This window comes from Osmerus mordax, chromosome 9 (assembly GCF_038355195.1).
Source record: "Osmerus mordax isolate fOsmMor3 chromosome 9, fOsmMor3.pri, whole genome shotgun sequence".
NCBI classification, from domain to species: domain Eukaryota; kingdom Metazoa; phylum Chordata; class Actinopteri; order Osmeriformes; family Osmeridae; genus Osmerus; species Osmerus mordax.
This window is the reverse complement of record NC_090058.1, coordinates 5,000,410-5,026,401: the sequence shown is the minus strand read 5'-3', so window position 1 is coordinate 5,026,401 and position 25,992 is coordinate 5,000,410. Positions and strand designations below refer to the sequence as shown.

The following is a 25,992-nucleotide window of genomic DNA, read 5'->3' as shown; positions in this document are numbered from 1 at the left end:
CAACATGTCACATGTCCTTCGGAAGCAAGGTAGGTGAATTACTGAAATCGTTGCAGTGTCCAGGTCTCGTACATTTTTTCGAATTGACACATTTTTGCCTGTATATTGTTATCTAAAGGTAAATTGCATACTAAGCCATAGACTGACTTGCTGAAAATGTATTTTAATTTTCCAACTAGCTAGATAACCTTAGCTAATGATTTGGCCCTCAACGGGCGGAGCATGCTAACGTTAGATTGATAGCAACAATCAGGTTGGACTGGAATCATGCATCCCATGGCCATGGTGGTGGATGTCATGCTAAAGGATCAAGTCTTTAGAATGTTTACTGTCGTCACCTGTCTATGAATGGCTTAAACATGATGGGGCACTATTAATTCTTGTTGTGGATATTTTCCAAGATGTTCAACGCGCATATCCTCTCTTACAACCACTGCAGGTTCAACAGTTAACCCGATTTGCGTGTATTTACAACATTTACACCAACAGAAACTACACTGACCTGAACCATGGCAGCCCAAATTTCTGAATCGGACCAGATTAAACAGGTAATGACTAGTTCTACCATCTGGCAAGGGCGTGTTTACCATAGTGACAAGTGTCAGATAAAACTCTCTGTATCTTTGTTTTGGAAAGTTCAAAGAGTTCCTGGGAACCTATAACAAGCTGACAGAGAACTGCTTCATGGACTGTGTGAAGGACTTCACCACACGAGAAGTTAAAGCAGAGGAGGTAAGTGGCTTCATTTGACGTACCTCATTTAAATATTTTTCATGCTTTTATTTTCAATGTCTAAACTGCAAGGTTTATATCAGTATTAAACCAGAAATTAAAAGCCCTTGCCTTGCACCAGGAGTGGATATTTGTAGACCTGCTGTAATCTTTCCTCCAGACCACCTGCTCAGAGAGCTGCCTTCAGAAGTACCTGAAGATGACCCAGCGAATCTCCATGCGTTTCCAGGAGTACCACATTCAACAGAACGAAGCCCTGGCTGCGAAAGCTGGCCTACTGGCACAGCCTCGCTAGAAACCTGCTGACCCTCCTCGTTACAGCTGCTCACATGGACAGATAGCATCAGAGGAGTCACAGCCAACACATCCTGGCTGGCCACAGCACTGCCTCGGCCCCCTTCGACACGGGGGAGTCTTGTCTCTGTGTATGGTTGGACAAGTGGACACCCAACATCAGCCTTGAACTTGCTGATAGTTACCTCACCTCTTTGGGCCTGGGATGATGACTGCTTGCACACTTCTGTTACAGAGGGCCGCCATGGTCCCCTAAGGTAAAGAACAGCCTGTATCTGATCATGACACAACATACTGAGTTGTTTTTTGTTTTGACCCTGGCGGAACATGTAAGGAAGTAAGAATTACCTTTTTGTGTGTGTTATGTAAGTGTAGAAGAATGTTAACCTGGAGTATACATGTAAAAAAGCCTTTGTCAAACTTTCAGTTGTACCATTAAATGTCTGTTTAAATATCCCACCGCTCCCTGTTTGCCTATGAGCTGCAGAATTATACTGATGTCTATGCTGGCACTCAATTCATTAAAATCGTTGGCAGGATAATGCTTTGGGGTATCCACGGTGATGTCCTTCTGTTTGACCTTTACCAATTACTGGAAAGTTTGCCCTCTGCTGGTACCATGGAAACACTACAACAATCTGTCCCGAAGACATGAATCCTGTGTGGTCTGTGACACTTTCCTACACAGAAGCTATTTCCACATGTCAGTGAAGCTCCCCTGGTTTTAGACTAGGCTTAAACTGTGTCCAGTGCAGCACAAGTTTTGCTCAAACCAAAAGCACACAGGATCAATATTTAAAAACTTTATTAGAAACGAAGAGAGCTCTGTTTATTTTACATAAAGATACAATGGCTTTAACTCAGATTTGTCATCCTGTCCTTCATCCAGACCCCCTGGATATACTGAGCACTTTAGGAAGTGTTTTCACCAAGGAACCAAGTCTATAAAACATAGAAATGTTCAATGTTTCATTTCTCTCTGCACCACATCAGGCTGAAACTCACAGGTTCAGTATACAGTATTTACAGTACAGATGCATACTAATGCTTCTACCAACGTGACATAGAAAAAGAAAATGTTCTTAATATACCGGTACAAAGATGGTTTTAAAAAATAATATAAATCATTCTTTACAGTTTGTGTAAAATGTATTTTTCAAATACATGGTTTTGGAAGATTTATGTACAAAAGAAACAATCATATGAAACCCCTGGTTTTGAAATACATGTTCCTTTAGCAAAGGTTTTATTTGATTGGTCAGAACTCAATGTTGAAAATAAGAATAGATGTTTAATTTATAACAGAGTACCAAGGAATATGAATACAAGCAAAATACATGGTGAGAAAGAAGGCCACCACATTATGGTGTCACCCCAAAATAGTATGATCAAATTATAAAGGGGACAGACTTGGGCCCTATTGAAATGAAGGGGGGGGAGGGGGGGGCATACGTACTGCACAGTAGCTACCCAATTGAAACAACATAGTCTTGCTGAGATTTAGGATGAGCACACGACATTCATTCAACGTCATACTATCCCCACCGTCCCAACTGTGGAAGGATTCTCTATTGTAAAACATACAAAAAGATGTCCACCGACAGAATAAATATATTTAACAAGTTGCAAGATACCTTTATTTTACACAAAAAATTCAGGTCTAGAAATCTTTCATTAAATAAACTTCACGACTGTGATATATACTTTGTGAAATTTTCCATACTAAAATAAAAACTCTGCGATTACATACAAAAAGACAAAATACACTCGCGAAGGGAGTCTAGTCCACTGAAAAGGTTTCTTCCTGTGTTCCACTGGCAATGTTTTTTTGTTTTTTTTACTTTTCATTTTAATTTTCTTAAAAAGAGAACAGAAAAATAGTTTGCATAATTATCTGTGCTGATACACTGCTTAAGTGGAAGACAACAATAGCCGTTTTCAGTGAACTACATGACCCTTCCACGACTGAACTTATCCCACTTCTCCAAAATAGGACACTGCTGTAACATGTGTACTTTGGCAGTTCTGATGGAGCAAAGTGAACAGAATTGACCTTTATACAAAACCATGTCCAGCTGGTTAAGTGACCATTATCAACACATCGGGACTCTACTTGAACGTTGTATTTTGTCTCGAGTTCTGCTGACCGGAACATACTGGTTATTACTGCATCCTCGTTCGGGTCCATGTGTTCAGGACCTCAAGGTTGTTACTTTTGTGGTTGACAACAATGAGGGAGAGGGGAAAGTGCCTTGGACAGTTTGAGGATGGAGTCAGAGTGAGAGAGCAGGAGAGAGAGGGCTTCAGGGAAGAATCCAGGGATCATGGAGGGAGTTTCATTCCATCATACATTCAACTCACATGGGAGAGTCCATTTTCCACCACGGAGACAGGTGACTGGAGACAGGAAGAGGGCAGGAACTAGGGATCACCGCTTGGCAGCTGGGACTGGGAGAAGGTGAGGCAGGGCCAGGAGGGGCAGTTGAGTGCTTTAGGCTGCTTTCTCTTGCATGTCCATCTGAGGCAGCGGGATGCTGGGAAGGCAGAGGGGGGGGGGGGGGAGGGAGGGCGTGGCCCGGACCAGAGGAGGCGTGCCATCACCTGCACTCGACCGCCACGGTGTTCTGGGTAGGCGAGGCAGACGAAGGGCTCATGCCTGTATCTGAGGAGCCAGAGGAGGTGGATGCCGTGGTGTGAGACACTGGGGGGAGGGAGAGATCAAGAGAGAGACACGTAAGGTAAACATGCTTTAGCAAAGGTTCATTACCAGTGAAGAGAGGCAGAGGCCGTCAGCGAACACAATACCTTCTCTCTCCTTCTTCTTCAGTCTCTTCCTGCGTCGGTCGATGGAGGCCACCTCGGACTTGAGGGTCATGTAGTACTTCCTGATCTCCTGCAGCTTGTCCTGGAGGAAGGAGATCCTCTCAGTGCTGTTCATACTGTCCAGCTCCGCTGCAGGGGGCGCAGGAAGGAGACAAACAGAATGCTTGTTACAAAGCAGGTCTGAACCAATAGAGAGCGCTGACACTTCCAACTGCTAGAAACTTGAGCAACAAGCATGTCTCCAGGAATCTTGGACATCAACAGTAGCTGTCAAGGTAAACTTGCAGATAAGGATATCAACACAAAGCTACACTCAGTGTCAGAAGTTATCAGTCTTTGTTCATTTCCTCAAACCCAGAATTCCAGTTTGCATTATCTAATGTATTGATCGTAACAACTACGTAACTAGTAGCTAACAGTAGCATTAGCAGGCAGCATACCTAGCTGGAAGGTCCACTTGTAGGTGCGCGGTGAGGGGAAGCCCTGCTTGTCCTTGTGCTTGTCCATGTCCTTGCTGTGGGGCGAGGACAGGCCCGGGGAGCGGGACAGCTTCTGGGCCTTGGACAGGGATGACGAATGCTTGACTGGAGTCAGCTTACTGGAGTCCAGTAACGTCAAGTCCTCACTATCACTGCTGTGACCTGGGGAAGGAAGGGAGAAGAGGTGAAAAAATGAAGACGTAGGAATGGTGTGACGAGGGAAAGAAGGAAACTATCTTCAAGAGATGGTCCTCAGTCTTACCTGCTCCGTTTTTCTCCATCTTGGAGGTTGTGCTTGGTCGCTTCTGGTTGCGTTTCTGCTTCTTGGCGGAGGAGCTGCTGTTGCAGTCCATCAGCCTCTTCTGGCCTGGATGGGAGGAAGGGACAGGGCATGTTACACCCACCGCTTAGGTTGCATAGGCGACTGTTGAAGGGTTACAGTGGATTACCGTGAGTTCAAGAACTCCATGAAATGACCTCAAGACTGTGATGACTCTACCACTTCCACAAAACCAAGCAAATAACCAGGTAACATTCGAAAAGACAAGTTCAGCCTAGGCTCCAGACTCGAAGCACTCACCTCGGTCCTTGCCCTCCAGAGAGAGGCTGGAGTTGGAGGAGCTGGCGCTGGCGTCGAAGCCCTGCGTGGACTCGTTCTCGCCCAGCCCCTCCTGGTTCTCCCCGGCGACGCTGTCCACCTCGATGGTCACGTCGCTCTCGCTGCGCGTGCTGTGGGACTCGTCCGGGCTGGAGGCCACGGTGGGGGGGCAGACTCTGGCCGGGGCTGGGGGGGCCGAGGGGCCCGAGGCTGGGGCAGTGTGGTGGTGGTGGTGGTGGTGCTGATGGTGGTGCAGGATGGGGAGAGGTTTCTGTTCGCTCATCATCATGAGCAGCTCCTCGCCAGTGGCGGGCTTCTCCTTCTCGTCCAGGTCGTCCAGGTCGACCTCGTGACACACCAGCGCCTCGGGGCCTATCTGGGGCATGAGCTCCTCCACCGTGGGGCCCTGCCGCTGCGCCGCCGGGCCCGTTCCTCCCGACGACGCGTCGTCGTGGCAACGCTGCACCTCCAGAGTGAGGGAGGGCATCTCCCCTCTGCTGTCCGGCTCTTTGGCGGCAGAGAGGCAGTCCTCCGCCCGCTCCTTGTGGCCCTCCGGCCTCCTGGGGCGCTCCTCTCCCTTCGCTCCCGTCTCCATCCTCCTCTCGGCCTCCAGCCTCTTCAGCGGAGAGCTGGAGAGGGTCTTGGGAGAGGCGGCCATCTTGACCTCGTCCCTCCGTTCCAGTCGAACCTTCTTGTCCGGCGTCCTCTGCTCGGTGGCTTTGCGTTTGGCCACGCCTATCACGCGCTCCTCCCTGCAGGCCAGCTCCTCGTCCTCCTCCTCGGGGGCCGAGTCGGTGTCCGAGTCGGCGTGGGGCTCCGGGAGCTGCTGGGCGGGGAGGCAGTGCAGCACCACCATGGGCTCGTCCTGCCTCTTGAGCAGGCTGCGGGGGACGGGCGACAGGGCGTCCGAGGCCTCGGTGTGGTTGGGAGTGGGGGTGTTGCTGCTGGGGATCTTGGTGGGGGTGTCACAGCCAGCCTCTCTGGAGAGGCTCCTCCGACCCTTCGTCCTGGGAGAGAGAGGCGTCGGAGGCGTCGGCGTCTTGCCATCCTCCTCTTTGGTCTTGTCTTGGAGAGGGGACATCTTGTTTTGCTTCTCTGGAAGAGGAGACATCTTGTTTTTCTCGGAAACGGGTGACATTTTGTTGAGTGGCTTCTCCGAGACGGGCAACGTTTTGTTTAGTTTCTCCGAGACGGGCGACATTTTGGTTTTGTCTGGTACGGGCGACATTTTGATAAGCTGCTTGTCGGAAACGGGAGACATTTTGTTTTGTTTCTCTGTCACGGGAGACACGGCAGCCGGCTCCTCTGTCCTCTCTGCCTCCCGCCTCTCCGATGACTGAAGTTTGTCCACATCCGTCTGCTCCTGAGGCATGCTGGGACACGGCAGGGGCTGAGCAGCGGTTGCCGCAGCAACAGCGGCCGCAGCAGCGGCGGCGGCAGCAGCAGCAGCAGCAGCCTCGGCTCTGCCTCTCTCCACCCTCCGGTCCTCCTCCTCTTCCTGCTTCCTGGCCGTGGCAGGGTCGGTACGCTCCGCCCACGCCGGCTTCTTTTCAGGGGAGTCCTCCGATTCGCTGTCGTCTGACGAGTTTACGGATTCTTCTACGGGAGAGAGAAAAAAAAGTACCATGTTACAAACACACTGTAATGTTCCACTGTCAGGTAGAGATGAGGAAGCGTCTGCAGTGAAGCGGGAGGCAGTGTGTCATCTTGACTCACCGTTAGACTCTTTGTCAGAGTCGTACATCCCAGACGTCCTTCTTGTCCGTCTGCGGGGGGTTCCTGAAGGAGAGACGCGGAGAGAGACCGACAGAGAGAGAACAAATCTGTGTGAATCCTGGATACAACGTAGACAGCGTGAAAGGTCAAAGTTCAGTCAAGGTGTTCAGTACACACAGGATTTGACCAAACTGGCTTAGGAGCTTAGCTTCGGTCTACACACCACATGTAATGCTAGCATTAAGAGTCAATCAGATAGCCAAGAGAAACATGACATCACAAGATTTCAGTCGAGTTTGCGAAACCGTTCTCATTATCATCACATTGCCCCTGTTGGTGTAAACTTCCCACACCAGGGAAGCAAAGTTAAAATACACCAACGCGTGAGCCTCTACTAGCAGTCAAGCTGCAGACGTAGCTGAAGCGTAGCTGAAGCGTGCATGCGTGGCCAGAGTCACTGCCACATCACGAGGGTCCTGCCAGGCTCACCCTCTCCGTTGGGGAGCGACGAGGTGTCTGACAGCCGGCTGCTCTTGCTGTTGGAGCGGCCCTCGTTGCTGGGCGTCTTGGACACGCTGCGGCCCGCGCTGGGGGGCGTGGTCCTCATGGGAGGACGGCCCCTTTTCACTCCCGTCTTCCCCTGCTTGTCGTCCTCCTTATCCCCCTCTTCTTTCTCTTTGTTCTGGGGGGGGGGGGGGGAAGAAATGTTTGTATTTAGCATTTTCCTTTTTCGGGATTCTAATTTGTTGTTGTGACGTGGCAACTCAACACAACAGTACATCTAACCTAATCTGGCAGTGTTATAACATTATATAACAGATTAGTACTCCTATACTAAAGGTCATAGGTCAGGGGTGAGGGGTGCTCCACCCTGTAGGGACCCATGAGAGGTCAGGAGGCTGTGAGGAAGGCTGAAGCAGCACCCCACCTTCACTTTCTTTCTTTGTTTCTTCTTTGTTCCACCTTTGTCCACGGGCCAGATGATCCGGTCTGCTTTCACCCACTCATCATACCTGCAGGAGAGAGGCAGAGGGCACAGCACGGGTTAGGTCCAGACACCCTACCCCTCAAGACACTGCTGCCACTTGCCAGGCCGCAATTGTGAATAATAATATGTTCTTAATGACTTGCCTGCTTAAATATATCTACTTTTTTTTTCTTCCCCTTGGGTCAACAAGTATAAACCAGCACAACAAAACTTTTCTAAAGAGACAAAAAAACATTCTCCTTTAGCCGGTGCCATTTACCGTTTCTGTTTGAGAGCTGGGGAGGATAGGAACAGGTCTGCTGCTAGATCCATACCTGACGTTCCAGCCGTAGTAGTGCACCAGGTAGAGCGCCTCGCCCTCATCCGTCTCAGTCTTCTTGATGTTGGCCTCGTAGATCTTCTGGGTCTTCCCTCGGCCGTACTTCACCCGGACCTTCGTCCCGGTCACAGAGTCCCCCTCCTCCTCCTCCTCGCCCCTGGAGACGAGAGCACACACTCAAACCTTTAAACCACGCTTTACTTCATGTTGCATGTGTTTATTTTACAATTCTACAATTCCTATTGGACCACTGAATTGTGACAACATCTAATGATGATTCCACTCAGAGAGGAACTCTTCATTCATCAACTTCAAACATGGATTTTTTTTTTTTATATATACATAGAACTTTTTGCAAGCTCTTAACAGAGGTAAAGCAAGAGGCACAAGATCCCCCGCACCTTTCTCTGTGTCGACTCCTCTCCCCGTCTTCATCCTCGTCCTCCTCGTCCTCCTCGTCCTCCTGCTCCTCATCCTCCGACTCCTTGTCAGACTCATCCAGATGGCGGTGGCTGCGTCTCTTCCCCGGGGGCTCTCCCAGATCGGGCCTCTCTCTCTGCTCCTCCCCGCTGGTCTCTCCTGCCCGGCTCTCCTCTCTCTGCCGCTCCTCCCTGATCTTGTCCAGCTTGGAGGGCTCCTTGGCCTCAGCCTTGATGGGAGTGCACCTCCTCCTCCCCTGGAGAGACGGCCACACACGGGGGTTAGGACAGAAACACACACACACACAGCACAGTGTGTACATCACACACACACAGCACAGTGTGTACGTCACACACACACACAGTGTGTACGTCACACACACAGGACAAACACACCAGCAGTGTGTACGTCACACACACAGGACAAACACACCAGCAGTGTGTACGTCACACACACAGGACAAACACACCAGCAGTGTGTACGTCACACACACAGGACAAACACACCAGCAGTGTGTACGTCACACACACAGGACAAACACACCAGCAGTGTGTACGTCACACAAACTCACACACAGTACAGTGTGTACGTCTCACACACACACACAGGACAGAAACACACCAGCAGTGTGTGTACTTCACACACACACACACGCACACACACAGGACAATGTCGACAGAACTCTGAAACATACAGGACATTGATCACAACCTTAAATCGAACATGGAAAATAAATCTTGAGTCGTCTCACGTGTCCCGGACGCTGCCCGGAGACGACAGCAGGGGCCGTCCGTCCTCTTACCCTGGGGGAGGAGAGCGTGTCCTTGTGCTCCTCTTTGTCGCTGTCGCTCTCAGACTCCGCTTCCTCCTCTGCTGCGGGCTTCTCCTCCGCCGACTCCATCTTCACGAGCGGGGGCGGGCCTTCCTTCGGCTCGACCACGGGCGCTTTCTGATTGGGCGGGGCGAGGGGGCGTGGGTTGTTGTGGTGAATGGTTCTGAACTGGATGTTGGCCGATCTGCAGTACTCCTCAAACCCGTACAGGTATCTGAGAAGAGACGGGGTTCAGTTAGAATAATACCTCCTCGTTCCTACATAAAGCACGTACACTTGTACACACAGCACATAAAACCTGACCAGGAACATGACCAGAGTAAAGCTGTTTGCAACATGCCCACGATCTACAAGTCATCAGCCACCAGTCCTAAACAACCAGTTGATCCTTATGTTTGTAGATCAGCTTTTAGCTCATCTTAAGACACGCCACGCTCAGGACACCTACTTCCTGTATGCAGTCTTGACGTTGTACGAGGCTGCAGAGTTGAGGACGGGGATGCCCAGGTCTATGTAGATCTGCTTCCACACTGAGCCACTCTCAATCTGCAACACACACACACACAGTAAATCAAATTATGTTCCAGCATGTACACGAGCTATCCATAGCTGAAGACTTCACAAGACCCAACGCGAGTCGAGGATGCCCACTCCACGACTTATGAAACGGGATACGTTTTATGGTTACTTCTACGTATCACATGGAATGTGGGAGCCAATCAGATAGCCAAGAGAAACATGACATCACAAGACATCAGTTGAGTTTGCGAAACCGATTCTCATTATCATCATATTACTCCTATTGATGGGAGAGAGAGCAAGAGAGAGAGCAAGAGAGCAAGAGCGAGAGAGAAGGAGATCCAGTGAGAGAGCAGAGCTGTATAATGTAACAGGACTGACGCTGTGGCAGCCTCCCTGGTGGTAGACCAGCCTGAAGAGCTTGAACAGGTTCAGGTCCTTGTAGCCGAGCACAGGAGGCTTGTTAATTGGTGTCCCTGGAGAATACAGAGGAGCACATTAAAAATCGAGCATAGGAACGATCACGTCATGTTTCCTTGTGACTGAAGACACTGCAAAACCCCGTCCGCTGGATCGTTTGTACGTACGGACAAACTTTGTGGAAATAACCCATGTTGTTTCCTTGCTAACCAGATAAATCTGGTTGGCACTGATACCTTTTTCCCTGGGTCAAACGTGGTGTGTGTGGTAGGTAACACTGCTCACCTCTATCCTCCATGAACTTGTAGAGCTGCTGCAGGAAGTGGTCCCTCTCTTCTGGGTCAGGCTCGTCCTCTGGAGGCTGGGACACACACACACACGCACGCATGTTAGAATCTTGATTGACTGGGCCAGCCTAGTGATGGTTGCCATGTTCTGTGGCGGAGACTAACACAGGCAGACCTAACAGCAACACGGAGGAAGATGTAGCAGATGCTCAGCCAAGACGTTGCATAGCAACCTCCTGGTTCATGCCATCGTCACGTTACACCAGTGTTTGTTCAACATTTAGTCAGTGGTGGTCGTTCAAAGGTGGTGCTGGTTGATTCCTCATTCAACGTGAAATTGGTGTTGAGCATTACAAGGGGTTAACTAAATAGCCAGGAAAAACTGTTGCAAAAACTGTTGCAAAGTCAAGTGACTTAATGCACAACTGTCAACACATATTTTGTCCTTGTAGGGATGCAATGGGCTGCCTACACACAGAATTCAGGGAACTTTGTGGATATGACTGGAGATGGATGGGCATGAATACAGTAAGCCAATACCCAGGAACCATGTGAACAACACATGGCCCATAGTCCTTAAAATACCTCTAGCACCAAAGCTCCACCACCATACCCAAGCTGATCCTACTTATCCTGTCTGTTTTGCGTACAGCAAACCATGCTAAACCATGGTCTTCATAGGAATCACTGAACTGACATGGAGAAATGGCAGCAGAATGATGGAACAGCTGTAGAGAAGCACATGTTCTATCTCTGCGTCTGCTATGGCAGCATTCCTTCCCCTGCTGTGACTGGACCAGATTAGAGAAGCCATCGGAACTGAGCACATGCCATCCAAAAGGAACCCGGCCTGGCCACACCCCCCTACTGGCCCTCGGCCAATCCCCACACAGCACCTCTCTGAAACGCTAGGAAGTAGCCACCGCAGCGAGGCATTGGGGGTTGCCATGGGAACGGAGTCGGAAGCCACACGAATGGCCATTTGTGGGAGTCGTGGGAGCAGGAAGAATGAACCATTGTTGTCGTCGGGGTGGACGGGGAGGGTTCCCACATGCTGGGGCCCTATTCACCAGGCTGGCTCGCCACGGTGGTTCAGTGTCCACCGTGTCACAGCCACACTGAGGAATGCAGGGCCTTGTGCCCCAAAAAGGTATTTGTGAAACTCAACAGCAATGTCTCTTTCCAGAAATCATGACCAGGTTACTCAAAATAATCCACAGAACTTGTGAGCAGTTTCATGTAAGAATTATTTTCTTTCTACTGAGCTATACCCGTAAAAATATGTATTTCAGATTTTGGGGTGAACTGTCCCTTTAACTAGCACTGGGCACTGGTGTAGGCCAACACAACAGAGCTTTCTGACATTTAAGCCCCTGACTGATTAAAGGCACACTACTCTTTTCAACTGTAGCAAGATAATGGGATTTTACAGTGCAATATCCCTTTAAGATAAAGTGAAGACCGCTTCCACTTCCTGTTTTTACAGAGAAAACAGTGAGGGTGACACAAGCTCTCCAGGCATAACAAGTGGATTTATAGTAGCACTGATGCTAACATTATTACAGTGGTGTAAAACAGTTAGATCCACCCCAACTCATCTAAACGTCAGCTACAAACAAAACGTAATCAAGGCTGGCTAACACTCAAGACCGCAAACAGTAGCCTATAGGAAGTCAACTTCCAAGACAACGATTAGTGCTGCAATGTTTTTGGGAGGCTCTTCACATAACTGTAGTTGGGTCTTACCTCCTCTTTCACTGCTTTCTTCTTCTTTTTCTCCTCCTCCTCTTGATGCTGCTCCTCCTCTTCCTCCTCCTCCTCCTCCTCACTCTCCTTGCCCTCCGCATCCTCCTCATCGCTGCTGGAGGAATCCAGGATCTCACTCATGTCCATCTTCCAGCTCTCTGGCACCAGCCTGGTCTGCAGGAAACTCAGAGCCCCTTCCAACCCTGGGAGGACAGCAGGGGAGACGGTAGCAGAGGAGGGTGAGGTACAGGGAGATGAGGGGAGGAAGGTCAGGGGGGAGGGAGATAAGGGGAGGAGGGAGAGGAGGAGGGTCAGGGAGATGAGGGGAAGAGAGGAGGGTAAGGGGGGAGGGAGATGAGGGGAGAAGGAGGGTCAGGGGGGAGGGAGATGAGGGGTAGGGGGAGAAGGAGAGGAGACAGAAAGACAGTTAGGATTAGAGACAAGCAGGTTCAATTTCAAGTTGTGTCTGAACATTCTGTTCTAAAACCTAACTCAAGTGCACGATCTGGAGCTTTACCTTTCCTGGTGGAAAACTCTTGCTTGCTGATGCTGTCCAGGTTTACTTCATGGATGTCCTTTCTTGCAACAGTAACACTGGGGAAGAGAAATTGTTCAGTCATGATGTACAAACAGTCTCATACCCCTCTGTTCCCACTCATATGTACTTTCACATTTACAAATGAAATAGCAGACAAATTGTTTTCTCAAAGACAGGACGCTTATGTAAAACACTTACAATTTGGAGTCTGCGAAGGATCTCACTAAACATTGGTCCTTTTTGACAGCGAGGTCATCATTGCAGCTGGGAGACACAACCTACAGAAAACAAACACACGAGTCAGGGCCATATCGGTTGGATCAGTCACGGCTCAAAAAGAGAGTAAAGGTGCATCGTCACAGGGTCAAAAAAAAGAAAGAAAAGGGGACCAGGGTGTCGGAGCGTGTCCTCGACAGGAAGTGACTCACCAGGGCTAGGTACCAGGAAGTCCTGTCAGAGCCAATCTGGACGCTGGTCACTTTTCCTAGCAGACTGTCATTGAGCCTCCTCTTGTCGTCTTCCTCCTCCTCACTGGAGGAAGACTCTTTCTCATCATCCGCTCTGCGAGGGGTGAGAACAGACTAAGACCCGAGCCGACTGCAGGTGAACTAGCATGTGGCTAATGCTGGCATGTTTACAGTACTGCTGATAAACGTGTCATTTATGTCTCACTGAACGGCCCAAAGGCATGTTTAGAGAGACGCTCTATAGCCGTTAAACATTTGAGACAAATATCAAAAAGTACAGAACAGAGTACAGAGGGTACAGAACGTCCCGTGTGCTAGTGGGTTCATGATGTTTATCTGATTTGAAATTGTGTTATGCATTCAGCAAATCTGAAAAAATCCCAAAACATTTATAATACCTAAAACATAAAAGGCTCATAAAGGTGACAGCCTTTCTTGCTTTACAATTTATATAAACACATTTCCTTGGGATGCATCATCAAATGTTTTGCGCTATTCTGAAAATTATAAAGCTGTGCCTCGCTTCAGTTTATATTCTGATATTGATAGGATATTGATATGTTTTTCTCCATTCCTTATATCTTCACTCCAAGGATTTCTAACGCTTTATACAATGCAAGCTCTCAAACTCATAGGTCAATTCAGTCCAAAAACAGATAGAGATTTCTAGAAAACCCAGCAAGAATCTGACTACAACAACCATCAAATGCTCATTTCAGTGTGAAAGACTTGAAGCGGCAAACAAATGTCAAAAAAACATGTAATTCTACTGTCTGGGAATCTGTCTGTAAGCATGTCAAGGGAGACTCTCAGACTACAGGATATATAACGACCATGCTGCCATGCTTCCGTCTCTGACAGAAAGGAAGAAATGATGATAGCCAGCGTTGAAGATCCTGCTTGTTAGACCAGAGGACAGCTTCTCTAAAAGATAAGTCTACTTCTTTTTGCATATAAACAAGAACCAGACCAATAGAGACACAGGACTGTCCGAGGTCAACTTACACAGCCTGCGACAACCGTCTGCCTCCGCGATTCGACTTCTTCCCGATGACGGGCGTTCCAAAATGTTCAGGGTTGGTTAGCGGCAGTTGGTCCAACGTCTGACCGACAACAACAACAACAAAAAAGACAGTGTAACTCAACGTGTCAGATGTTCCCCCACGCTTCCCCTCAGACTGGAGATGCGTCCAGCGGACGTGGTGCTGGTGGGGATGGGGCTTCCCGTTCCTCACCTCGCTCTCTGCAAAATGTCTCTCCCCCTTCAGGCACAGGGAGGTCCTGCGCAGGGTCTTCTCATCCCCGTCGTCAAACACTAGAACACAAGACACAGCTCCACGTCAGACCTGAAGCAACAGGGGTGGAACCCTAACTGACAAACTATACGGACACCTGCTAGTGGAGATCTGGTAGGTGGCCAGATAACCCCAGGGAGATACTTCGGAAGATAAGCCAAGAAACAAACTTTTTGAAATGTACAGAAAACTTAACTATGACTACAGCTGTCATATTTACTGTTCAGAAATGAACTTCTGCCGCCTCTGCCTGGCGTCTTGTGTTACTTACCCACGGTGTACCAGCTGGCATCTGTGAGTTTACCGATAACTGCCTCGCTGGAGACGCCTTCTGTGGTCTTCACCTCCACTGTGGAGCCCACCTGCAGGGGGGCAGAGGAGGAGCGACGTTCAGTTAAGGAACAAGAAAATGCTCACAACAGCGCAGAAACGCGCACGACCCTGCAGGAATATTCACGATGCTTAAGAGGGGCGAGCATGGTGTTCAGCTGAAGACATGCAATGTTTAAAATGGCGTTATGCATTCAGTTAGAATGACTGTTAACGCAACTGATAACACATGTAATATTAGTAGGAGTCAATCAGATAGCCAAGAGAAACATGACATCAAAATATTTCAGTTTTCGAAACCGTTCTCATTATCATCATATTTCCCGTTGGTGTGAAGTGTAAAAAAAGAAAAGAAAAAATGCTCACGATCCTGCAGAAATTCTAGGGAGAGAAGATGCATCTTACCCTCAACGGCCCTTTAACCTGGTCGTCCTGGACAACCTGCGAGGTGGACTCTCCTTTCAATGTCACCTGACAAAAAGAAGGAGGCGAGAGAGGGAGAAATGAAAGGTGAAATTTCAGTCAAGGTGTAGGAGTACATACAAGATTTGAACAAAGGGTCTTTGACGTGAGCCTCCTGTGAACTCAAGGATACATTTTATAGTGAATTATATGGATCACATGTGTTGTGGGAGCCAATCAGATAGCCAAGAGAAACATGACATCACAAGACATCAGTGGAGTTTGCGAAACCGTTCTCATTATCATATTTCTCCTGCAGGTGTGAAACAGTAAAACCCTGGTGATCGATGACTTCTGTACTTCACTAAATGAGAGCTTACCATGATAGTTATGTCACAGTTATGGCTGTACTTTCTGGGTCCCTCTAAATGAGTGTGAGCTCAATGGCACAGAATTCTGTGTGGCTCTCAATGTGTACCTGCGTGTAATGCAGCTAAACCAACTATTAGACAACTTTCCATGGTTCTTGGGGGCTGACATGAGCAGCTGAGTCATACTGTTGTGAATCTGCTTCCTGTAACACTCTTGATTGTTCTGACATTCTGTGAGAGAAGAGGGTCAATGGCTGTGCCCTTGTGACAGTAATAATGGCCCATCTAGGCACAGGAGAACAGTGGAGAATACAAGCAACAAAACACCTGGTCTTTATGTGGCTAGCAGCACCGACTCAGTGACAGACTATTGCTTATGACTACTGCTTATGGGGGGGTACTGTAAACCCTACAAAACCCTGTACAGCCACAAACAGGAAGCTGTCTAAGAGGCAGATCCTACAGCTAGGCAATCAGCGTCCTAAATAATCACATCAGAACCAAAAGCAAGTGCAAAAATAGCTGGTTCAGACCTGGTTCACTGTGTAAACTTAAGACTGACCTTTTGATCAAGAACAAGTTTGCTATGTCTCTATAGGATCCGCACAGAACAGGACAGGTTGCCTCCTGAAACTAACTGTTCAGACAACAAGTCCCTGCTTGACAGCTGTTCCTGGCAGATTTATTAACCACATATAGTAATGGTGTGGTTCACTTGTGTATCATTACTGTCACCTTAAACTGGATGAATAACTTAGAAGAAGGAAACTATCTATCTACACTGAGCTGCAGACAGAGTAAAGGACAATGTCAAAGTGATCTGAAGCTCCCTACCGCTGAACTACAGTAACCAGTTGGCATTCTGGAACTAGACATGACATTTTCTCTGTCTATTGGTAAAAATAGACAGAACCATCAGCCATACCACATTAATTGTGTTGTGTCTCTCTTATGGTTGTTGGTGAGTCTTGGTTATAAAGAAAGGATGGCGTTTACACACTATGTGCTTCTCCGATATGCTCATACGTTGTCAACTAAGCATTTTTTTTTTTGAAGGAATGTAAATTATGCTTCACGTGTCCATGATGGCGTGTTTCCTCTTACCTTCACCTTCACCATACGTTTAACAGTCTTTATCTTGGCCTCGCAGAAGGCTCCTCTGTACTTAGCACTCACGTCCGTCCCGACGGTCAGGTAGGCAGGCTCATCCGCTGCCTAAAGGAAAGTGACAGACATCTCAGTTACTGCTACACTGCATTGACAGGTCAGATATCCCATTTCTGATCTTACACATCAACATAAAGGGTAATAACAAGATTACAACTCAATTACACTGCTATTTCTGTTTAAAGGTTTGTTTGCTGGTTAAGTCTTGGTTGGTTAAAGTAAAAAAAATTATCAAAGGTGCGTGGATGGGTAGCCTACATGAAAACGTCAAGCATTCCAATGGTTTTTAACTGACCTATGTAAAGGGAACAGTCAGACAGACAATTCTTACCCACAACATCTTGCAAGCTAAGGCAAAAAGAGGCGTCGGCTACACTGCTGTTTTCAACAGAGCTTAGCCAAGTGACTTACCTTCATCTTTGAGGCTATTTGAGGGAGTCCAGCTCGGTAGATTTTGATTGCTGGAAGACAGATTAAATAGAAAGAAAAGCTTATTTCATGGATCTGTAAATGTTGCGATTTAACTTAGTTATATTGTCGAAAATATGTACATGGGCTAAAACGGGCTAACGGACTAGCCAGTTACTTCTAACGCATTCTTTTCAAGCTCGATGCAGCCCCCCTCCCTCCAGATTCACAAAAATGTGTGGAAAATGTAGCTAGGTCTAGGTTGCTTTCTCAAACAAATGGTAATCTAATAATTAGTTTTTCTAGAACACATGTGAAAGTTCTTTAGTTAATGTCCAACGTTCGCAAATCACAAGGACGTTGCACGGGGACAACAAAACAGACTAGCTAGTGCGTGTGTTCCTTCCCGCTTTGCTCGCAGTCTGACTGTGTCACGTCGCCATCATAGCTCGCCGTGCTGCACCATGTCAGACACTGGCTCATTACAAACTGCCCGTGAAATACACACAGCAGCTGGAAAGAAATGTGTGGTAGCTTCAGTCATCTTATGTTAGCTAACATGTTGGCTCCCACCTCTTAACATAGCCTGAATGAAATATCGGTGTTTTCTAGAGCAAAAGAACAGTATAAGATTACTCCCAAGTCGCGGGCTAAATTTAGCCAGCTAGCCAACTAACCTTGCTGGCTGGCTGAATAGTTTCTCGATATGGCGATTTAAACCGTCTTGCTATCATGAGTAGCCATTTAGTTCCGGTAACCCGTGTCAACCTGGGCTTCTCCTTCATTTAAATGAGAAGCGGTGGGCGACAATGAAACAAAAAAGTATGTGCACTGGAATTATTTATTTAATATCCAGATTCACAAAAGGCGCATACATTTCTTCACTGCAAAAACAAGCCGACTAACGTAGCCACTGCCATTCAATTCCTAGCCTAGCCACCTCCTTCTTATAATCATAATACCGGGAAATGTGATTACCACCACTCCATAGTTTAACCTTCTGAGTGTTGTGGTAGATTGTACAGATTGAACCCATAAAAGTTTACGTTTCATTTAGGAATAATATGAACGTTTTTGATACTTACATGCTACGTACGACGCAACTGCTCACCACTTGCTAGGGATGCAATGCAATACACGAATAACAAGCTGTTGAGCCCAGGCTGTGTTTCTCGAACTCCGATTGGCTGCATAGACAGCGGTAGTCCGATTGAAGTATTATGATTGGTTTACAGATGCTTGGTATTCTATAGGATGTACTTTTTCTTCGTTTCTGATTGGTTGATATGAAAGCGGCGCTTTCATGGACGTAACTTCATTGGACATCCATTATTTAGCTTCGATACTACCAGAATCCCGGCCAAAGTCCCTAATTTAGAAACATGATTGGCCGGTCTCTTCAGTCATAATCTTTCCAGGTTTGTCATTGGCTAGTTACACGAAGATGATCCGCCTACCTGGAATCCTTGTCATGGGTATGTCGAGCGGGCTGGATTGTGTGTATTGCAAACACAACTAATATTCTGCCTTGTATCCCTACGAAGACGACAGCTCCCAAATGGATAGAAGAAACGCCCCTTATCTGTGTATTCATAAACTGTGTTAAAGGAGGCAAACGGGGAATAGCTCAGAAAAGGTAGATAGAACGCTGAAGGCAATGGCGCCTGGTATCGTTTGTAGGACGTCAGAACAAGCGAGTCGATTACGTAACCGGAAGCATGTGCAGGTAAAAGCCTAAAGGGGGTTGCTGTCACACTGTTTACACAATCTCAAAAGATACACGCCGGTGTTTTGACTTCCTTTTATTTAGGCAGCTGGCTGTAGAAAAGCAAAGATTTGAGCTGAACTTATAAACTTGAAGGGCTGAGCCAGGTGTACAAGTACCAGGTTGAAATGAATATGGACACCATACTCTTCCTGGATAGAGCTGCATGTCATTCATACAGCCAGATGATGTCTGGCCCCAGGGCAGCCCCAGACATACTCGTTTTCACTGACAAAGAATGTCTTGGGCAGTCAGAGACTACAGTGTCCATGGTCAATTAGTTTAGTGGTTGTTTTAACAGAGAAGAACCAAGGTTGATCCAAAAGGTCAGCCTGGAGATGGTGAGCATGTCAGCTAGTCTCAGCTATGTCAGCTAGTTAAACATATCTCACTAGCTCACCCACCATTTCTGATCATGCTATGTGAACAGGAATGAAACAAGCATAGTAGACATATTTAGTAATGTGGGTTTTTTTCAAACTTAACAGCATGTCATCCATTCATGTGTTTCATGATGGTATTAGCTATAAAATATTTAAACATTTGTGCATCAATGTAGAATTTCTCGTTTTGATTGTTTATACTTATTAGGATGGTTCCTTTTCAGAATCCTCACAAGAACAATAAACTGAAAGTGTATAGTAAGTATTACACTCCAGAACCTAATAAGTGATTACATTATTTTTACAAAAATGCCAAAGAATCTTTTAAAATAAACAGTAGTTTGCCTCCATTTTTATTTCAAGTCCAAAAGCCATCAAAACCCAAAAGAGAAAATAAATGACGGGAATGGTCCATGAACTTAAAAACATACAAAAGAATATCCAAGTGTCTCTTAAAGAGCACGCTGTCTATGAGAGCATGTGATGAGTGAAAACCGTAGCAGTCCGGTTTACATGTTGTCTTCAGCAGTCATCATCCTCCTCCAGGGAATCCTGTGGATGGCAGGTACACAGAATGATGAGACACTACTAAGCTCACTTATTTTCTACAACAGATATACAACAAATCATTTAGAATATTTACAGTGATGCTGACCAACGTAGACTGTCTCTATAAAATTAACTTATGCTAGTAAGCCTTTCCTCAGATCTTCACATTTTCTTTCCTTACTTCCCTTGTAAAGACATTAAAATATAAAGTCTGAGTGCAATTTTCAAATTAAATTTGTACAGGAGAAAATAATGGAACTGCAGAACTGAAGGAAGACCTTTGAGTTTCAGTTACTGAACAGTGGGAAGGGATTGGTAGAGAGTGAGATTCAGACTCAAGACTGCAGAACAGAGCATTTGAATTGTCTAGCTAGCTTACCTTAGCATACTTCTCAGCCTCCTCTCTGATGTCCTTGGGAACCAGCTCATAGTGTCCATTAGTAACTAGTGAAGGGAGACAATGAGAAATGTCATTTATAGGGTTATAAAGGCTGGGCCATTTTTTGTGAATGTCTAGAGGAATAATACATACAAGTACACACATTTACAGAAATGACTTCTACTTATTATAAGCCACTCATATTGCATCGAACAAACTCAGACATTCTAAATTGCTGTCTGTTGAACCAATGCTGAAGGTTAGGTTGTTGTAAACGCATGAAGTTCAGACTGCAGTCAATTAAGGTACAGTAGAACAAGATTCTACAAGCTTCCCAGCTAACAACAAATTGTCTTGTGTTCAAATTCTGAAAGTCAATAAAAGAGGAATTCTGCCTGTATGTGAATACGCTGGATAAGGAAGAGCCTTACCCTCTCCCACCCAGCTGAGCTCCAGCTCAAACGCTTTGTCTTTCACCTCATGTAGATTCTGGAAGAGAGAGACAAAGGTTAAGACATATTGTTCTATTTGGAAATGAGAATCCAACAAGTAACTGGGCTTGATGTCATTATGTTGTGTAGTTGTTACAAAAGGATAATCCTGGAAAAGTTCTGCAATTCCAGCAAGAATTTCTTATTTAAACTGTAGTGTTTGTATGCACCGTTTGTGAACACTTATGAGAGGAATATAGATGACCAGAGGGATTTATACAGCGCCACATAAGGACCTGTAACAAAGAGAGATTTGAGTACACGAAGGGATAGATCTACTGCACTTGTTACCTGCATCCGAAGGGTCTGACGGCACTGTATAACGTGTAGGCATGGACGTACATGGCCACTCTGTCTGACAAGTGCTGTGAAGACAGAGTACATGGAGTTGGTCCCCATTCAAGGAGCAAGGTAGATCAGTTCAGAATCATATTTCCAAATGAAATAGACAAATTGTTTTCTCAAAGACAGGACGCTTATGTAAAACACTTACAATTTGGAGTCGGCAAAGGATCTCACTAAACATTGGTCTTTTTTGACAGAGAGTTCATCATTGCAGCTGAGACACACAACCTACAGACAACAAACACGCTAGTTTTTGTTGCCTGTTTGGATCAGTCACGGCTCAAAAGACGAATAAGGGCTCAGGGTCATCACAGGGTCCAAAAAAAAGGGACCATCGTCGAGGGGTGAGAACAGACTGAGATGAACTAGCATGTGGCTAATGCTGGCATGTTTACAGTACTGCTGATAAACGTGTCATTTATGTCTCACTGAACGGCCCACAGGCATGTTTAGAGAGACGCTCTATAGCCGTTAAACATTTGAGACAAATATCAAAAAGTACAGAACAGAGTACAGAGGGTACAGAACGTCCCGTGTGCTAGTGAGTTCATGATGTTTATCTGATTTGAAATTGTGTTGCATTCAGTTGTACTGAATTAACACAACACTTAAAAAAAAAGCTATGTGTAAGGATCAATGCTATAGTTAATTCTACACAACACATGTAATAATAGTAGGGGTCAATCAGATAGCCAAGAGAAACATGACATCACAAGATTTCAGTCAAGTTTGCGAAACCGTTCTCATTATCATCATATTTCCCGTGTTGGTGTGAAGGGTAAAAAAATAAAATGCTCACGACCCCGCAGAAATTCTAGGGAGAGAAGATGCATCTTACCCTCAATGGCCCTTTAACCTGGTCGTCCTGGACAACCTGCGAGGTGGACTTTCCTTTCAATGTCACCTGACAAAAAGGAGGCCGAGAGAGGGATAAATGAAAGGTGAAATTTCAGTCAAGGTGTAGGAATACAAACAAGATTCGAACAAAGGGGCTTTGAGGTGAGCCTCCTGTGAACTCAAGGATACATTTGATAGTGAATGATATGGATCACATGTGTTGTGGGAGCCAATCAGATAGCCAAGAGAAACATGACATCACAAGATTTCAGTCAAGTTTGCGAAACCTTTCTCATTATCATCATATTGCCCGTTAGTGTGAAGTGTAAAAAAATAAATCAGACGTTGTATGTTCAACCATGAAGCTGTCACTTGACATGTAGGCTAGTTTATAAGTGTCTGCTCTACACCTAACTGAACAAGTGGAAGAATTCCAACACGCCCAACTTTTCTGTAAATATCCCAAAATATTTATAATACCTAAAACATAAGAGGACAGCTTCCCTAAAATATAAGTGTACTTGTTTTTGCATACAAACAAATACAAGACCAATAGAGACGCAGGACTGTCCAAGGTCAACTTACACAGCCTGCGACAAGTCTGCCTCCGCGATTCGACTTCTTCCCGATGAGGGGCATTCCAAAATGTTCAGGGTTGGTTAGCGGCAGTTGGTCCAACATCTGGACAACAACAAAAATTAATCAAAAGATCAATGCCAAAGTTAATTCTACATAACACATAATAATAGTAGGGGTCAATCAGATAGCCAAGAGAAACATGACATCACAAGATTTCAGTCAAGTTTGCGAAACCGTTCTCATTATCATCATATTTCCCCTGTTGGTGTGAAGGGTAAAAAAATAAAATGCTCACGACCCTGCAGAAATTCTAGGGAGAGAAGATGCATCTTACCCTCAATGGCCCTTTAACCTGGTCGTCCTGGACAACCTGCGAGGTGGACTTTCCTTTCAATGTCACCTGACAAAAAGGAGGCCGAGAGAGGGATAAATGAATGGTGAAATTTCAGTCAAGGTGTGGGAGTACATACAATATTTGAACAAAGGGGCTTTGAGGTGAGCCTCCTGTGAACTCAAGGACACATTTTATAGTGAATTATATGGATCACGTGTTGTGGGAGCCAATCAGATAGCCAAGAGAAACATGACATCACAAGATTTCAGTCAAGTTTGCGAAACCTTTCTCATTATCATCATATTGCCCGTTAGTGTGAAGTGTAAAAAAATAAATCAGACTTTGTATGTTCAACCGTGAAGATGTCACTTGACATGTAGGCTAGTTTATAAGTGTCTGCTCTACACCTAACTGAACAAGTAGAAGAAATCCAACACACGTAACTTTTCTGTAAATCTGAAAACATCCCTAAAACATATTTTAGAGAAGCTGTCCTCTTATAAGTCTACTTCTTTTTACATACAAACAAGAACAAGACCAATAGAGACACAGGACTGTCCGAGGTCAACTTACACAGCCTGCGACAACCGTATGCCTCCGCGATTCGACTTCTTCCCAATGATGGGCGTTCCAAAATGTTCAGGGTTGGTTAGCGGCAGTTGGTCCAACATCTGGACAACAACAAAAATCAATCAAAAGATCAATGCCATAGTTAATTCTACATAACACGTAATAATAGTAGGGGTCAATCAGATAGCCAAGAGAAACATGACATCACAAGATTTCAGTCAAGTTTGCGAAACCGTTCTCATTATCATCATATCTCCCCTGTTGGTGTGAAGTGTAAAAAATTAAATTTAAAAAACAACCCCGCAGAAATTCTAGGGAGAGAAGATGCATCTTACCCTCAATGGCCCTTTAACCTGGTCGTCATGGACAACCTGCGAGGTAGACTCTCCTTTTAATGTCACCGAACAAAAAGAAGGAGGCGAGAGAGAGAAATGAAAGGTGAAATTTCAGTCAAGGTGTAGAATACATAAAAGATTTGAACAAAGGGTCTTTGAGGTGAGCCTCCTGTGCACTCAAGGAAAACATTCATAGTGATTTATATGGATCAAATGTGTTGTGGGAGCGAATCAGATAGCCAAGAGAAACATGACATCACAAGATTTCAGTCGAGTTTGCGAAACAGTGCTCATTATCATCATATTGCTCATGCTCGTGAAGTATACAAAATATGGAAATATAGATATGATACATCTTCTACTGCCATTTCTGTTTCAAGGTTTGTTTGCTGGGTAAGTCTTGGTTGATTAAAGTAAAAAATAATCAAAAGGTGGGTGGATGGGTAACCTATATGAAAACGTCAAGCATTCCAACAGTTTTTATCTGACCTATGTAAAGTGAACCGTCAGACAGACTTTTACCCATAACATCTTGCAAGGCAAAAAGAGGCGTCGGATAGACTGCTGTTTTCAACAGAACTTACCGGTACCTTCATCTGTGAGGCTACGTGAGGGAGTCCAGCCCGGTAGATTTTGATTGCTAGAAGACAAAATAAATAGAAAGAAAATCTTATTTCATGGATGTGTAAAAGTTGCGATTTAACTTGGTTAATCTATATTGTCAAAAATATGTACATAGGCTAAAACGGTCCAACGGATTAGCCAGTTACTTCTGACGCATTCTTTTCAAGATCGATGCAGCTTTCACAAATTCACTAAAGTGTGGAAAATGTAGCTAGGTCTAGTCTAAGTTGCTTTCTCAAACAAATGGGAATCGAATAATAAGTTTTTCTAGAACATATGTGAAAGTTAATTAATGTCCACAAGAACGTTGCACGGGGACAACGAAACAGACTACGCTAGCTAGTACATGTGCTCCTTCCCGCATGCTCGTACAGCAGTCTGTCACGTCGCCATCATAGCTCGCCATGCTGCATCATGTCAGACATGTTGGGTAACCGGTGTCAACCTGGGCTTCTCCTTCATTTAAATGAGAAGCGGTGGGCGACAATGAAACAAAATTCGAATTGGAATTATTTATTTAATATCCAGATTCACAAAAGGTGCATACATTTCTTCACTGCAAAAACAAGCCGACTAACGTAGCCACTGCCATTCAATTTCTAGCCTAGCCACCTCCTTATAATCATAATACCGGGAAATGTGACTACTTCCATAATTTAACTTTCTGAGTGTTCTGGTAGATTATACAGATTTAACCCATAAAGTTAACGTTTCATTTAGGAATAATATGAACGTTTTTGATACTTACATGCTACGTACGACGCCACTGCTCACCACTTGCTAGAGATGCAATGAATGCACGAAGAACAAGGTGTTCAGCCAAGACTGTGTTTCTCGAACGCCGATTGGCTGCACAGACATTGGTAGTCCGATGGAAGTAGTATGATTGGTTTACAGATGCTTCGTATCAAACAGGATATCGTTTTTCTTCGTTTCTGGTTGGTTGATATGAAAGCGGCTCTTTCATGGACGTAACTTCATTGGACATCCATTATTTAGCTTCGGTAATACCAGAATCAGGACCGATGTCCATAATTTAGAAACATGATTGGCCGGTCTATTCAGTCATAATCTTTCCAGGATTCTCATTGGCCAGTGACACGAAGATGATCCACCTACCTTGCATCCTTGTCATGGGTATGTCAACGGGCTGGATTGTGGGTATTGCGAACACAACTAATATTATGCCTTGTAATCCCTACGAAGACGACAGCTCCCAAATGGATAGAAGAAATGCCCCTTATCTGTGTATTCATAAACTGCGTTAAAGGAGGCAAACAGTGAATAGCTCAGAAAAGGTCGATAGAACGCTGAAGGCAATGGCGCCTGGTATTGTTTGTAGGACGTCAGAACAAGTGAGTCGATTACGTAACCGGAAGCATGTGCAGGTAAAAGCCTAAAGGGGGTTGCTGTCACACTGTTTACACAATCTCAAAAGATACGCCGGTGTTTTGACGTCCTTTTATTTAGGCAGCTGGCTGCGTTGCTGTAGAAAAGCTAAGATTTGAGCTGAACTTAATAATAAACTTGAAGGGCTGAGACAGGTGTACAAGTACCAGGTTGGAATGAATATTAAGGACCCCATAGACTCTTCCTGGATAGAGCTGCATGTCATTCATACGGCCAGCTGATGTCTGGCCCCAGGGTAGC

The 25,992-nt window shown here is 45.8% G+C and overlaps 3 protein-coding genes and 7 non-coding genes across 13 annotated transcripts; 1 reads left to right on the top strand and 9 right to left on the bottom strand.

Annotated features, from left to right (window-relative positions):
* On the top strand, positions 1–1,568 carry timm9 (translocase of inner mitochondrial membrane 9 homolog). Of its 3 annotated transcripts, none has more exons than XM_067243675.1 (4): positions 1–29; positions 490–548; positions 637–732; positions 893–1,568. In XM_067243675.1, exons 2-4 carry the CDS (start codon positions 510–512, stop codon positions 1,025–1,027), a joined length of 270 nt encoding a protein of 89 aa, XP_067099776.1. In that variant the 5' UTR covers positions 1–29; positions 490–509; the 3' UTR covers positions 1,028–1,568. The 3 variants fall into 3 exon arrangements, with proteins under 3 accessions (XP_067099776.1, XP_067099775.1, XP_067099774.1); XM_067243674.1 differs by having other exon boundaries at positions 21–118; XM_067243673.1 differs by lacking the exon at positions 1–29 and adding an exon at positions 35–118 and having other exon boundaries at positions 440–548.
* Positions 1,569–1,814: 246 nt separating this feature from the next.
* arid4a (AT-rich interactive domain 4A) lies at positions 1,815–18,298 on the bottom strand. 2 transcript variants are annotated; one of them, XM_067243670.1, is made up of 25 exons: positions 18,237–18,298; positions 17,155–17,204; positions 16,681–16,791; positions 15,209–15,274; positions 14,745–14,835; positions 14,414–14,493; positions 14,184–14,281; positions 13,140–13,272; positions 12,910–12,989; positions 12,691–12,767; positions 12,174–12,376; positions 10,426–10,501; positions 10,102–10,196; positions 9,650–9,747; positions 9,172–9,415; positions 8,351–8,625; positions 7,945–8,106; positions 7,571–7,655; positions 7,132–7,324; positions 6,643–6,705; positions 4,909–6,525; positions 4,591–4,695; positions 4,290–4,490; positions 3,832–3,978; positions 1,815–3,727 (listed from the first exon to the last, which is right to left on the bottom strand). In XM_067243670.1, exons 2-25 carry the CDS (start codon positions 17,158–17,160, stop codon positions 3,624–3,626), a joined length of 4,410 nt encoding a protein of 1,469 aa, XP_067099771.1. In that variant the 5' UTR covers positions 17,161–17,204; positions 18,237–18,298; the 3' UTR covers positions 1,815–3,623. The 2 variants fall into 2 exon arrangements, with proteins under 2 accessions (XP_067099771.1, XP_067099772.1); XM_067243671.1 differs by lacking the exon at positions 18,237–18,298 and adding an exon at positions 17,829–17,844.
* Positions 6,890–6,970, bottom strand: LOC136949649 (small nucleolar RNA SNORD53/SNORD92). Its single transcript, XR_010877450.1, has one exon. It is a non-coding gene; the product is annotated as a small nucleolar RNA SNORD53/SNORD92 (small nucleolar RNA).
* On the bottom strand, positions 9,917–9,998 carry LOC136949653 (small nucleolar RNA SNORD53/SNORD92). The gene has a single exon (XR_010877455.1). It is a non-coding gene; the product is annotated as a small nucleolar RNA SNORD53/SNORD92 (small nucleolar RNA).
* Positions 18,299–19,631: 1,333 nt separating the features above from the next.
* On the bottom strand, positions 19,632–25,106 carry LOC136949400 (uncharacterized). Its single transcript, XM_067243676.1, has 11 exons — positions 25,091–25,106; positions 24,303–24,358; positions 23,719–23,771; positions 23,387–23,484; positions 22,814–22,879; positions 22,486–22,581; positions 21,902–21,967; positions 21,010–21,083; positions 20,659–20,716; positions 20,228–20,292; positions 19,632–19,851 (listed from the first exon to the last, which is right to left on the bottom strand). The coding sequence occupies exons 6-9, from the start codon at positions 22,579–22,581 to the stop codon at positions 20,701–20,703; spliced, it is 252 nt and encodes an 83-aa protein (XP_067099777.1). The 5' UTR covers positions 22,814–22,879; positions 23,387–23,484; positions 23,719–23,771; positions 24,303–24,358; positions 25,091–25,106; the 3' UTR covers positions 19,632–19,851; positions 20,228–20,292; positions 20,659–20,700.
* LOC136949652 (small nucleolar RNA SNORD53/SNORD92) lies at positions 21,744–21,824 on the bottom strand. Its single transcript, XR_010877454.1, has one exon. It is a non-coding gene; the product is annotated as a small nucleolar RNA SNORD53/SNORD92 (small nucleolar RNA).
* On the bottom strand, positions 22,130–22,210 carry LOC136949648 (small nucleolar RNA SNORD53/SNORD92). Its single transcript, XR_010877449.1, has one exon. It is a non-coding gene; the product is annotated as a small nucleolar RNA SNORD53/SNORD92 (small nucleolar RNA).
* On the bottom strand, positions 22,656–22,736 carry LOC136949650 (small nucleolar RNA SNORD53/SNORD92). The gene has a single exon (XR_010877451.1). It is a non-coding gene; the product is annotated as a small nucleolar RNA SNORD53/SNORD92 (small nucleolar RNA).
* LOC136949647 (small nucleolar RNA SNORD53/SNORD92) lies at positions 23,040–23,120 on the bottom strand. Its single transcript, XR_010877448.1, has one exon. It is a non-coding gene; the product is annotated as a small nucleolar RNA SNORD53/SNORD92 (small nucleolar RNA).
* On the bottom strand, positions 23,559–23,639 carry LOC136949654 (small nucleolar RNA SNORD53/SNORD92). The gene has a single exon (XR_010877456.1). It is a non-coding gene; the product is annotated as a small nucleolar RNA SNORD53/SNORD92 (small nucleolar RNA).
* Positions 25,107–25,992: the final 886 nt, after the last annotated feature.